Raw genomic sequence first — 14,622 nt, 5'->3', positions numbered from 1 at the left:
TGCCTGCTCTCACCACCTGGGGTCTGCCCGTCAGGAAGTCCAAGACCCACTGGCAGAGGTCATAGTTCAAGCCCAGGTCCCTGAGCTTGGCTATGAGTTTGGAGGAGACTATGGTATTGAATGCTGAGCTGTAGTCGATGAACAGCATTCTCACATAGTTCCCCTGCCTCTTGTCCAGGTGTGATGCTGCTGTGTGCAGCACATGGGCTATGGCGTCCTCCATGGAAACAAAGACAGTTGTCTTTATGCAAGACATTAATCTGTATTTTATTTTAAACTGTGATTTTTTTATTGTGCTTTTATATGTAATTTATTCTATGTATTGTCCTGTCTTTTATATGGACCCTGAGTCTGTAATAAAATGTAGATTGATTGACATCCATGAGGTGTTTAGGAATGATATAAATTAAGAACAAAATTACTTTAAAGGGGAACTATTTTACTATTTCTTTCACTATTTGGGCACTTTTACACAATTCCTGTGAGTCTATGGAACACCTCTGTAATATATATATTTTTTTTATTCATTGTTTTGTATTTCTAATCAAGTCCTCAAAAACAGCATTTTTCTACCTCAAGATCTCGAGCCGTTTTGAGCCTGGGCTGCAGGTGCAGGTGCAGGTGCCACTGTGTGCAGCTCATCTTGTATCTCAACATTAACATGCAGCGGTGTCTTTATGACATCACAGATAGGCACATTTTCAGATGACTCAGTTCAGTGAGGGTGAATATTGTGAGAGGAGAATTGGAAGAATGCACCAATATGAGAATTTTGAGACATAGATCATATTAATATAAGTTCACATAGCTAGGAAACAATGCTAAACACTCAAAAATGCCATTTATAAGATAGTTCCCCTTTAAAGAATGTAAATTAAGAGGTAAAATTATCACCTCTGGCAAGCGTGTCCATGTCCAGCAGACCATCCTCGTTGCCACGGGTGATGGGAAGCGTGTGGACGTCTGGACAATCCATTAGGGTTTTCTCTAGACGTTGACACAAAGATCACAAATCCATCAGGGGGACCCTGATGTAAACAAGACGAAAGTCTTTCTCTGGTCTGCATCCCCTTAACAATTGTATGTATTGAGCTGTACTGTACTGTACCCATTCTGCAATCTGTTAATAAACTTTTCAATCAATCAATCAATCATGGTGGACGCAGTGGATTATTTGCCAAAAAACTGAAGGCTAAATTACAGCAGGTTATACAACGGCATGCAAATTTCTCGATTCTGATTGGCTGAAACAGTCCATTTACACGTATGTATCCTTCACAATCCACGCTCCTGGTCCCAGGACCCGCCCACAACTGAATCACATCACTCCGCCGGATCACTCCGTCGGAAAAAACAAGATGGCGGACAATAATCTTTAACAAATGGATATGTTGATAGCTTCATAACGACTAAATATAAAGCGATTCTGTCAAGGGGAATGTGTTAGTATTTTAAACAATGTTGGATGATGTAATTGATGGGTCTTGACTCAATCTAGAACAAAAGAAAAATCGCGGATTGATTGATAGATTAATTGATTGATTTAAATTTCTTCCTTCCTACTTTCCGACTGCAGCGTTCTCTCTCACACTGTCCGACGCTGGCGTACCCACAAACACACACATACACACACACACACACACACACACACACACACATACACACACACACGCACACACACACTGTGACACACACACACACACACACACACACACACGCACACACACACACACACACTCCTGTCTGCAACAGCGGGGGAGTCAGACTGAGAGAGAAGCAGCGCTGTTTTAAGTGAGCATGGTCTATTGAATTGATTGATTGGTTGATTGCTAATTTTATTACTGTACCCCTGGTTTCCAACTGGTTAAGTTTAGGCTAAAAGAAATAAATAAAAAAATAGGGCGAAGAAAACGTTTTTTTCCTATAGGGCAAAGAAAACGTTTTAATAAATTTTCAATCAATCATTCCAATAATACACAGTTGGATGTGTTAGTTGGTTGGATGCACTTCAAGCTGCTTCCACATGAGGCAACTTCTCTCAATCATTCCAATAATACACAGTTGGATGTGTTAGTTTGGTTGGATGCACTTCAAGCTGCTTCCACATGGAGTTGTGGGAACTACTTTTTCTGGCGGATGGTTTTTTCAATAAATCTTCGATTAATGTGTGTTTATTGTATAGAAATAAGGTTGGATGAATCTGGCAGTTGTATAAAAGCTTTACACCACGTGCAGTCGTGATTTGTGACCAATAAACCATGCCTAGGGGGGTCTAACGACCCTCGGCTGCGCCTCGGGCCTAACAACCACCCCTAGGCATGGTTTATTGGTCACAAACCACTCCTGCGTGTGATGTAATGCTTAATTAAGAGAAAAAGATACCTTCATGTCATGGTTCATTATGTACCGAAAATAGCCTAGATCTGCCTAACTTCTTTTTGTTGTAGTGTACTTATGCTGTATAATGACAGCTGATATAACTTCCTAACAAGTTGAAATAACGGTTTGCGACGGGAAAAAAGGAAATGTTAGCTTTAGGCTAGAGCGTGTTTACTTTAGTCTGTCTTACTCTCACTTTTACACTGAACTCTGAGTCTCTCTAGGTAGCCTCCTAGCTCTCCAAACAATGCAACATAAAATATGATTGTTCTAACAGAACAGAACAATCACAAACTGAGAAGTTTTAGTCAAGGTTTAAGCAAACAACACATTGGATATGGGACATGTTACAATATGACTTACCAAGAGCAGATAACTTTGCGTCGTTAAGGTGTGAAAAAGTGTACTGATCCCAGACATGTAGGATAGTTCTATGTACTGATCACAGACATGTAGGATAGTTCTATGTACTGATCACATACATGTAGGATAGTTCTAGTATGTACTGATCACAGACATGTAGGATAGTTCTATGTACTGATCACAGACATGTAGGATAGTTTTATGTACCGACAACAGACATGTAGGATAGTTCTATGTACTGATCAGACATGTAGGATAGTTCTATGTACTGAGTGACCAGACATGTAGGATAGTTCTATGTACTGATCAGACATGTAGGATAGTTCTATGTACTGATCAGACATGTAGGATAGTTCTATGTACTGATCCCATACATGTAGGATAGTTCTATGTACTGATCAGACATGTAGGATAGTTCTATGTACTGATCAGACATGTAGGATAGTTCTATATACTGATCAACATGTAGGATAGTTCTATGTACTGATCAGACATGTAGGATAGTTTTATGTACTGATCAGACATGTAGGATAGTTCTATGTACTGATCAGACATGTAGGATAGTTCTATGTACTGATCAGACATGTAGGATAGTTCTATGTACTGATCAGACATGTAGGATGTATGATGAATTGAAAATGGGGGACCCTGATGTAAACAAGACTAAAGTCTTTCTCTGGTCTGCATCCCCTAACAATTGTATGTATTGAGCTGTACTGTACCCATTCTGCAATCTGTTAATAAACTTTTCAATCAATCAATCAATCAATCAGGATAGTCTGCACTGCGCTTCTAAAACAGCATGATTATAACAAACATTCAAAGTTCTAACTTTGATTTATTTGGGCACATGCATTTATTATTTGTAATATTGTGATTGATGTATTACCTCATTTAATGGGGTGCATTTTACTTGTAACGTGAGTTTTCACAAGTTGAGCAAACTAGCAGCTGGCCGTGTGTTTCTCTTGCATGTTAGCAATCGCCATTTTATCTTTGAGTGGCTGCCGTTACATGTTCACGTTTGGTTTCCCTCACGTTAGGCAACATGTTACAAGAAGAACACGAATAGATGCTGTTTCATTCTGTTCCGTTCGCTAACTTAAAGAATGGACGATGAAAGCATTTGTAGATCACTTACTTGTATCTTTGTTTACGCTATCCGGACAACCGTCAACAGGCTTCATCCACTTCAGCCCTTGTCCCTCCCCTCCACCAACCCGCAGGCTCGCGGGAACAACAGCGTCACGTGCCAGGCCCGGGTTGGTGGAGAGCAGAGTGACAGCCCGGCCGACCAATGAGCCCGATACTAGGGTCGCTACAGTATTTAATGTTTGAGTCTGCAGTAACCTCGTTCCCAGCTTTATCTCGAGAGGTAAGTCTGCAGTGAACTTGACTGCGAGATGCATGTTAAAAGAACACGTGATGATGACTAATACATGACTTTGCTCTATTTTATAACCACACACTGTATCAAACAGATGACAGAATAAAGCTGAGTTCGAGAAGATGTCCATTGTCCAGTGTTTATTTATTTTATTTAATTACAGGCAGTGGTGCGTTATTGAAATCATCTGGGGTGACACGCACCACGTGCATGCGCGCTCCCGGCGCGTGCGCGCGCTCCCGCGAATGCGCATTTAATGTCCCCTCGCTTGGGCACAGACCAAAGACAGTGCCTAATTCGCCTCTACGAATGGAATGTAACACGTCTTCACAATAAGTTAGGTGTGAATGTGTCTGAGAACGTATTTAACACACCTGACGACCGGCGCTATTGATATGCAAATAGCGCGTGAGGTTACACACCGTGCTACCCAGTCCCATGAACAACGCATGCCTGATTACAGGGCTGGGTAGCTACCTAGCTTTGTGTTAAACATACTGTTAGATCATATCCACTGGTGCAAAACATATGCCAACGCTAGCGACCATAATGCCCGCTAGCATATTAGCTTTCTTGCTGATGACAACAAAGCTAGTTCCAGTAATTTCAGTACACAGCTTTCTCCACTGACTCCAGATCTGTACTGTCCTCTATACAGAGTATAGTGTCTTCAGTACACAGCTTTCTCCACTGACTCCAGATCTGTACTGTCCCCTATACAGAGTATAGTAACTTCAATACACAGCTTTCTCCACTGACTCCAGATCTGTACTGTCCCCTATACAGAGTATAGTAACTTCAATACACAGCTTTCTCCACTGACTCCAGATCTGTACTGTCCCCTATACAGAGTATAGTAACTTCAGTACACAGCTTTCTCCACTGACTCCAGGTCTCTACCGTCCTCTTTGCAGACACATGACCCTGGAGCCGGGTTGTAAACGGCTTCATCACCGCAGTAACAACCTGGAGGAGCTGTGGAAGCTTCAGCTGCTGCCTCAGGATGTCGGTCTTCTGCCCTCGGTGTCATTTCATGAAGACGGGGACAGAAAGGACCGATCTGGAGACTGGAGACGAGACAGCAGCACATCCACCTATCTGACCTCTGGAGTCCTATCACTCACACACACAATGGGGTTTAATGATATTTTAATTTGTGTGAACTTCTAATGTACAGTATTTCTAATGTACCTACTGCTCTCACTGTCTATAACTGCCCTACACTGTAATCATAATCATAACTACCCACCTCATACTATAGTCTACCCATATACTCTGTATGATAGCATGTACAATAGTGCTGTACATACTATATATATTTATCACATATATCTATATATATATCCATATGTCTGTATATACCTGCATATAATTCTTCTGTATACCTAAACACCTGCATATAACTATGATAGCATGTACTATAGTGCTGTATACCATATATATATATTTATATATATATCCATATCTGTTTGTATATACCTGCATATAATCCTTCTGTATACCTACTTAAACACCTGCATATAACTATGATATCATGTACTATAGTGCTGTATATACCATATATATATTTATCACATAATCAATATAGATCCATATCTGTCTGTATATACCTGCATATAATCCTTCTGTATACCTACTAAAACACCTGCATATAACTGTATAATAGCATGTACATTAACCATAGATCCATTAGCACTTTGGGATCCTAGTGAACGAAAAGTGCACTACAAATATAATTTATTATTATTATTATGATGAGTTCTCAATGGGAGCAGAGGTGCAGCGATGCTGCTGAGACATTTAACTAGTTTATTAAACGTGTTTGGTGAAAAAATAAACCAAACAGATTGTTAATAAATATAGAATAAACATTTTAAAGTGTTAAGACACGGTCTATGCCCACGGTTGTGAAGTCTGATGGCTGCTGGCACGAAGGACTGGCCGAGGTGGTTAGGGGAGTGTCGGGGGGGTATGAGTGTGGCTGAACGTGCTCTTCTTGGCTAGCTCCTCATAGAGGGGGTGGGAGGGGTTCTCCAGGATAGCGGCCAGCTTCCTTCTTCTCATCCTCCTCTCTGCCACCACCTCTAGTTTGACCAGCTCGAAAAAGGTCTATTCACATAGCTGTTGTTTTTCCAGTCTCTCTCTCTCTTTTTCCATGCATGTGTGGAAACAGAATCCCCTCTCTCTACTCACCAACTACATAATAGTTTCTCTCTCTACTCATTCTAGAGATCAGTTTCTCTCTACTCATAGATATCATAGTATCTCTCTGCTCACTCTAGAGATCATAGTATCTCTCTGCTCACTCTAGAGATCATAGTATCTCTCTCTGCTCACTCAAGAGATCATAGTATCTCTCTGCTCACTCTAGAGATCATAGTATCTCTCTACTCACTCTAGAGATCATAGTATCTCTCTGCTCACTCTAGAGATCATAGTATCTCTCTGCTCACTCTAGAGATCATAGTATCTCTCTCTGCTCACTCTAGAGATCATAGTATCTCTCTCTGCTCACTCAAGAGATCATAGTATCTCTCTGCTCACTCTAGAGATCATAGTATCTCTCTCTGCTCACTCTAGAGATCATAGTATCTCTCTCTGCTCACTCTAGAGATCATAGTATCTCTCTCTGCTCACTCTAGAGATCATAGTATCTCTCTCTGCTCACTCTAGAGATCATAGTATCTCTCTCTGCTCACTCTAGAGATCATAGTATCTCTCTCCACAAGTACCAAGTGTTATCACTTCATCCACTCCAATGCAGTGTTTCTCCCGTTAAGCTAGCACAGCACCTCCCTCTCTCTGAGCTTCCCCCCATTAACTCTGATGGTAGCCAGTTTAAAAAGAGCTACAAGAACATGATTCTCACCAGTAGGTACAAACATGAATCAGTTTAAAAAGAGCTGACGACATGATTCTCACCAGTAGGTACAAACATGAACCAGTTTAAAAAAGAGCTGACGACATGATTGTCACCAGTAGGTACAAACATGAACCAGTTTAAAAAAAGAGCTGACGACATGATTCTCACCTGTAGGTACAAACATGAACCAGTTTAAAAAAGAGCTATAAGGACATGATTCTCACCTGTAGGTACAAACATGAACCAGTTTAAAAAAGAGCTATGAGGACAGGATTCTCACCAGGTACCAGGATGAAGAAGGGCTTCGACAATCACCAGGGCCCTCATTCATCGTGTGCGTAGAACATGTTCTATTTCCACACGTAAGCACAGAATTTAGAATGAGTGTACGCACAGGAAAGTCGGGATTCATCAACCGTGCGTACGCAGGTCCTATGCTCCTCCGTGTTGATGAATACCACTTTGTTCTACCGTCAATGCTCGTGCATGATTATCCATACATATCCATTCTCTTCGGTTCAAATAACAAACTCAGCAAAACAGACGGCTTCTCAGTTACAGTGGGTGACAATATTGTCACAAGGAAAGATGAAATTACCTACCTGGGTTCCATCCTAGAGGCTAATCTTTCCTGTGACAAAATGGCATCCAATGTAATAAAAAAAGTCAATCAACGAACTCGATTCTTGTACCGGATCTCCTCCCTGGTAAACAAGAATACCCTGAAGACTCTGGCAGGAGCACTCATTCAAGGGTACTACGACTATGCTTGCACCTCATGGTACCAAAGCACCTCAAAGGCACTAAAAACCAAATTACAAACATCTCAAAACAAACTAGTCAGACTACTGCTTGACCTGACTCCTAGAACCCACCTCACCCCTGCACACTTTGCCAACCTAGGATGGCTTAGAGTAGACGACAGAGTACAGCAACTTGCAATGGGCCTGGTCTACAAGATACACTACACGACCAAGGTACCCATGTACATGTCAAAATACTTCCCAAAGGTCAGTGAATACCACGATCACAACACCAGAGGGAGCTCCACAAATCATGTAAAACCCAGATTCGGCTCAAACAAGGGACTAAACACGTTTCGCAATTATGCCACAACAATGTGGAACGCCCTACCCAAAGCTGTAAAGGAATGTAAATCACTACCCACCTTCAAAAACACTCTCAAAGAACACCTACGGGAGACTGCAATTCAAAACTGGCCCCTACAAATGTCCTAACCCAGTTGTACAATAAAGACCAAGCATGGCTATTCCAATGTACAGCCCCACCCCACCTACCCAACCTCCTCCAATGTACAGTTTCCATGTCAAATGTATGTCAGTATTCCAATGTACAGTGTCCCCCCCCCCTACCCAACCCCCCCCCCACCTCCAATGTACAGCCCCACCCCACCTACCCAACCTCCCCCAATGCACAGTTTCTATGTCAAATGTATATACTCTTCTTCTGGATTTTTTTAGTATCACAAACAGTACTGTATTTGAAAATCTGGTATGTCATAAATGTATAGATGTAGCAGTACTGTCTATTTGTATGTCATGTGTGTCATATGATGAATTGAAAATGGGGGACCCTGATGGAAACAAGACGAAAGTCTTTCTCAGGTCTGCATCCTCTTAACAATTGTATGTATTGAGCTGTACTGTACTGTACCCATTCTGCAATCTGTTAATAAACTTTTCAATCAATCAATCAATCAGTCATGAAAGTGAGGAAACACCCCCCATGGGATGTGAAATAATGGACTGACCCGAGCGGAACTCTGAGAAACTTCACGGAGATTGTTCAATGTTCACTGCTGTCGAACCAAGAAGACACTATCGCGTATTATGGGATAAATAAAAGGCGGACTTGTAAACGGTGATGTCAGATATCAACGGCTCCCTAAGACCATTGCTGCAATTCTGCCTGGACAGCTCAAAATACTAATAAAGACCGTTCGTTGACCAGTTTGGCGTTGGTTGTGTGTCATTATAACCGTGCTGTAATATGAATGCCTTTATTAGTTGTGTTCGATTGGCTATATGATTTTTAGAGGCATCTATTTTGATGTCAGTATTGGGTAGCCTATATAAACAATAATACGAGAGTGTAACTGAGGGGTACAATTCCCTGACTGTATTACTAGATATGATACTTACTACCACTACCTTTGTACTTAATATTCGGCCACCCAGTACACGGCATAAATATATTATCATGAACACTCTCACGTAGATGAAACGGATCCAACACAAATGTACGAATTAGAAACAGGTCTTTATTTCCTACACAGCGATGGTGTGTAGAATAAGCACTTAATCACTTAATTACATTTATGAATTGAAATAGTATGCACTTTTATGGCAAGGAGTATTCGTCGGTATATCAATAGATAATGTCCAATCTCTGAAGGCGCAGGTGGTAAATATACGACCTGGAATAGTTAAGGAATAACAGCAATGATACTTTAATGATTATAGGCTGGATACACTAGAGGGGGTTAATCCGGTCGCTTGTAAGCCGACAGGAGTAGGAGGGGGGGGGGGGTAGAATCCAGCTGCCTCGTCCGGCCAAGGGTATCCCAGGTGAACCCACTGTAGTGCCGTTCAATGCGCCGGCGATCCTTGGACCACAGATGAAAGCAGGTGGACTCTTTGTGGGCCGGCTCTCTCCGGTCCACGGGGGAGAGATGTGGAGAGACCTCGTCTTGCAGAGCGTCTCCTCACCTTGCGTCCTCTCCAGGGGGGGGGGTTCCAACACACGGTAGTGTCGGGGGTCTTTATCCATAGAATAATCAAAGTATCCAAAGCATAATCCGTGCCTGGGAAGGCGGGCTGTCGTCGGTAGAATAATCCGGTATACAGGTCCACTCGCTCGTCGGCTCTGGGGCTCCTCGGGTGCAGCTTCACATAGGGTCAACCACCCTGGGTAAGCAGCCAGTTCTCTGCCCGAAACGATGGGGTACTGACTACGGTAGTATTCTCACCGCACGAAGCACTATATATCAACAGACTATTATTAGCTTAATAGACTACGTCCAACTCGACGATATAGTGCCAAATATGACTATTCAAATATTAATATACACGATGTCTCAATACCGATGGTAGGCCGAACTTGGCCTTACTCCCACACGTGGCATCGCGGGGAGGCTTTACGTCTGTGACTCTATTGGAGGGTAAGAAACTGGACTGAAAAGAAAGTCCTACTTTAGTAGCGCAGTATATATACGCACTATGAACAAATAGTCCCATTAGTGGTGCGGTAGCCAAATTCCTACGCGGAACTAGGACTTGTTCGTACATGTCGAGCGGTACGTTTGAACTGGGTCTGAGGGGTATGGCAGCCTGGCACCAAGGTCTCGACCAATAGTAGAATGGAGACTATTATGGGATGTTCAGTAGGCTAGAATGGATATTCAATGCATATTGTACAAGGAATATACAAGGGATATCAGGGAATATTAGAGAATATACAAATACAATTAAATATATATATATAAATAAATATATATATTCGGTTTAATCTGGCCCTTCACAACAGCCACCCCCTGAATAGGTCCCAGACCTAATCAGTTAAACGGAGACAGATTAATCGCGTTGTCTATTTACACATAAGGGTTTGCTGTAGGGGTCAGTCAACTTCACAAAGTCATAGGGTTGTAGGGTCATGGTCATCATCGATTGTGTCTGGGAGTCGAGGCAGTTCTATGAGCCTTGCCACGGGACGGGTGTAAGTGCGACCCTGGACGAGCACTTCAGCTGCTCGGACCTTGCCGTCGGCACCGGTGATCACTTTGCTTACGCGGCCGGCCGGCCACATAGCTCTGGGCAGTGATTGATCAATAATCATGACGACTGTTCCTTCTGTCAAATTGTCTCTCTCCTTTACCCACTTCTGGCGGGTCTGTAGAGACGGTAGGTAGTGCAGTAGGAAACTGTTCCAAAACTTGTCGGCTAATACTTGGCTGTACCTCCACATTCGTCGGCCGTTCGCTTCTTCAGGCCGGTACATTGTCTGGGGTAATGTGGGATCTAGCCGCCCCATCAGGAGTGTGTTGGGGGTAACTGGGTCGATATCCGCCACATCACTGGAGACATATCCGAGGGGCTTCGAGTTAAGTACTCCCTCAATCTCCGTGAGGACTGTCATTAGGACTTCTTCCGCCACAGTCTGGGCCCCAAGTACTGCGTACAGGGCTGTCTTTATGGAGCGCACTTCTCGTTCCCAAGTGCCACCGAAGTGGGGTGCGTTTGGGGGGTTGAATTGGAAATCAACCTGTGCTGGAGCGAGGTGGGTCTTAAGTTCTGGGCCCATAGCTTGGAAGCTCTCTCTCAGCTCTCTTTCGCCGCCTTTAAAGTTTGTCCCATGATCGGACAATAGGGTAGACGGTCTTCCTTTCCGTGATATGAATCTACGGAAGGCCATAAGGAATGAGTCTGTGCTCATGGTCGGGAGAAGCTCGATGTGTATCGCTCTGGTGGTCATGCATTTGAATACAATACCCCACCGCTTCTCGGTTCCTCTTCCTTTCTTTATGTGCAGCGGGCCAAAGCAGTCCATACCCGTTGAGTGGAATGGCTTGTCACCGATTCGGAGGCGACATGGAGGAAGGTCAGCCATCCTTGGTATGCTGGGCTGCGCGCGCCACTTGCGGCAGTCTAGACATGTTCGTTGGAAGCGTCGTACCGCCTCTCTTCCTTGTAGGATCCAGTAACGACGTCTGATTTCCGCGAAGACTCTTTCTGCTCCTGCGTGATGTACATCCTCATCGTATTTCTTTATAATCAGCTCTGTGACCTTGTGTCGGCTGTTCAATACGATCGGGTATTTAATGTCATCCGGTAGATTGGGGGCTCTGCGTAGGCGACCACCCACTCTGATGAGGGTATGAGCGTCGCTCTCGGGGGCCAGGTGAATTAATCTGCTGTCGGATGGGACGGGCTTTCCTCCCTGTAGACAGGCCAATTCATCGGGGAACGAGTCTATCTGGGCTCGCTGCAGTAGAAGCAATTCTGCTTCCTCGTAGTTAGCCGCTGACATATCAGCGGGGGACTTGCACTCCGGGTGGTACCGCAGGAATGTTCTTTGTTGTGCACTCTCTATGGACGTGCAATCGTTTATGTTAGGGTCGGTGGAGGCTACGGTGCTCAATCCACAGAACACAGACTTCTTAATTTCCACCTCCTCTGGACTTGCTTCCCTCGGGATAGGCATGGGCCACTGTCCTTCCGGGAGTCTTAGGAATGCGGGGCCGTCACTGTAGACATTGCGACGGGTGAGGTCATCCAGGGGCATCCCCCGGGTGATGACGTCAGCTGGGTTCTGTTTTGTATCAACGTAGCGCCACTCTGTTTCTCCGGTTAACTCTTCGGTTAAGTCTTGAATCTCGGTGACTCTGACTCCCACGAAGACTTTGTACTTGCATGAGTCCGATTTGATCCAGGCGAGTACCGTCGTGGAATCTGACCACAGGATTGTTCTAGACACCGGTATGGTGAGCTCACGTTGGATGAGCGTGGCTAGGTGCGCTCCGGCTAGGGCTGCGCAGAGCTCTAGACGTGGGATAGATTGTTGCTTGCGTGGGGCTATTCTCGAGCGGGCGAGGACAAATGCTGTGTAGATCTCTCCCCCTTGGTCTTAGGCCCGCAAGTAGGCTACTGATCCGTATGCGACCTCTGAGGCGTCACTGAAGACGTGTAAGTCCATTTTACATGTCTCTGGCCTCACCGTGGGTGGGAAGTAGCTTCGGCGCATATTAACGCCTGGGAGTGAGTGGAGCTCCATCTCCCACTCTCTCCAGGTGGATGCAAGGTGTGCGGGAATGGGGTCGTCCCAGCCCTGGTCCTTGTCCCACAATGCTCGTACAATCATTTTTGCCCTGGTGGTGTACGGTAGAATACATCCTAGCGGGTCATATTGTCGGGCGAGTGTTGTGTACACACTCCATCTGGTGGTCGGCGCCGCCGCCGGCCTTCCCTGCTCCGTAGTCAGGGGCTTGTGTCTGTAGTGAAGCGAATCTGTTTTGAATCGCCACACCAATCCCAGGGTCATCTCCTGGGCTTCTCCCGGGATTGTAGCCATCCAGGTCTCGCTGCTGGCTGCCTTGTCCTCGGAGGAGAGGCTGCGCAGTACTTGCGGATCGCTGCTGGCCCACTGCCTGAGATCAAAGCCGCCTTTGATCAATGAGACGCGGAGTTTAATCAGGAGAGCCTCGGCTTCTTCCTGGGTTGAAAGGCTTTGTAGACAGTTGTCTACGTAGAAGCTGTTCTTTACGCTGCGTCGGACCTCTTCGTCCGCTGCTGGGTCCTCTGCTACATGTTTCTGTAGTGCAAATGTCGCACAGCAGGGGCTGCACGTCGTTCCGAAGGGGAGGACTTCCCATTGGTAGATGGCTGGGTGCTCATCTCCTGGCTTCTCTCTCCATAGGAACCGTAACAGGGGCTTGTCCGCCTCTACTAATCTCACCTGCAGGAACATTCCTTTAATGTCCCCGCTGATGGCCACCTTTTCCTGGCGGAAGCGGAGTAGAACGCCGAGTAGGGAGGGGCCGAGTGTGGGACCGGGCAGTAACTCTTTATTCAGATTTTGGGATCCGATCTGGTAGCTGCAGTTAAATACTATGCGGTCTTTACCGTTGTGATGGACCTTGTGGTGGGGCACGTACCACGATTCAATGGTCTGGTCAGCCTCTTTAATGTCCATCTTTGTGACGTGTCCCGCTGTGATGAGCTTCTCAATCTCAGCGCGGTATACACTCTCTTGGGCGGGGTTCTTGGCTAAGCGCCGCTCCGTGTTCAGCAGGTACCGTTCTATGGCGTCTGTCTTGGCGTGGAAAGTAGGCATTCCTTCTCGCCGCAGGAGTGGCGTGGCGTATCTCAACACGCCGTTGACCGGGACTCTCTTGGTCCCTGTCTCGAGGAGGTGAATGGCGTAAATGTCATCTTTAGAGCGAATGTCTTTCTTTCCATTCTTAAAGGGCATTTGTTCCAAGCTCCATAGCCGCTCTACGTGTTGCAGGAGTGCGGTTTCTCCCTCTGTGACTCGGGAGTGGAGACATCTAGTGGCTGTACTTCGGTTGAGAGATTTGGCGAGCGGGCCTTGGAGAGTCCATCCCAAACGGGTCTCGACTGCTGCAGGACAGCCTCGGGGTCCGGTATGAACCCGGTCTATCGGGACAATGAGGTCTGCATGGTCGGAGCCTATCAACAGGGTCGGCATAGCATTGTCTATGAGCGGGATCGGTAACTTGCGCAGATGTGCATATTTCTCCATCAGCTTGGCGACGGGGTATGTGTACCGCGACAGTCCTATTTCTTGGCTGGTGAAAGCGTCTGCAATCTGGTACCGTCGCTCAGGCTGGCCGCTTGCTGCGATAGAGAATGAGACATTCTCGCCCTTTATCGTCTTCAAATCTCGTCTTATTGTCCGAATTGTCATTTGGGTTTCGCTTCCCCGCAGCCCTAGCTGGGCCGCAGCGGAGGCGAGCAGCAGGGTCTTCTCTGACCCGTCATCGAGGACGGCGTAAGTGTCCAGGACTTTATTCTGGTAGCTTAGTGTCACACGCACTACTTTTAGGAGTACTCGGGCTCCACTGCTGCTGGCGGGATCGATGTACATGACGCTC

The 14,622-nt window shown here is 45.4% G+C and overlaps 1 protein-coding gene across 1 annotated transcript in view; it reads right to left on the bottom strand.

The window, feature by feature from the left end:
- The window catches only part of LOC311243428 (uncharacterized protein), a gene marked incomplete at its 3' end in the record, with an annotated part of 42,088 nt that extends 38,180 nt beyond the window's left edge, over nt 1–3,908 (bottom strand). Inside the window, exons 1-2 of the mRNA XM_084332659.1 lie at nt 3,884–3,908; nt 895–987 (exon numbers count right to left, since the gene is read on the bottom strand). Coding sequence (XP_084188785.1) covers nt 895–976 — 82 coding nt within the window. The 5' untranslated portion in view covers nt 977–987; nt 3,884–3,908. The remainder of the gene's footprint in view (nt 1–894; nt 988–3,883) is intronic.
- Between the last annotated feature and the right edge of the window lie 10,714 nt (nt 3,909–14,622).

This window comes from Notolepis coatsorum, assembly GCF_963971535.1.
Source record: "Notolepis coatsorum genome assembly, chromosome: 17".
NCBI lineage: Eukaryota > Metazoa > Chordata > Actinopteri > Aulopiformes > Paralepididae > Notolepis > Notolepis coatsorum.
The sequence above is the reverse complement of the archived record's forward strand: the minus strand, read 5'-3'. Positions and strand labels throughout refer to the sequence as shown.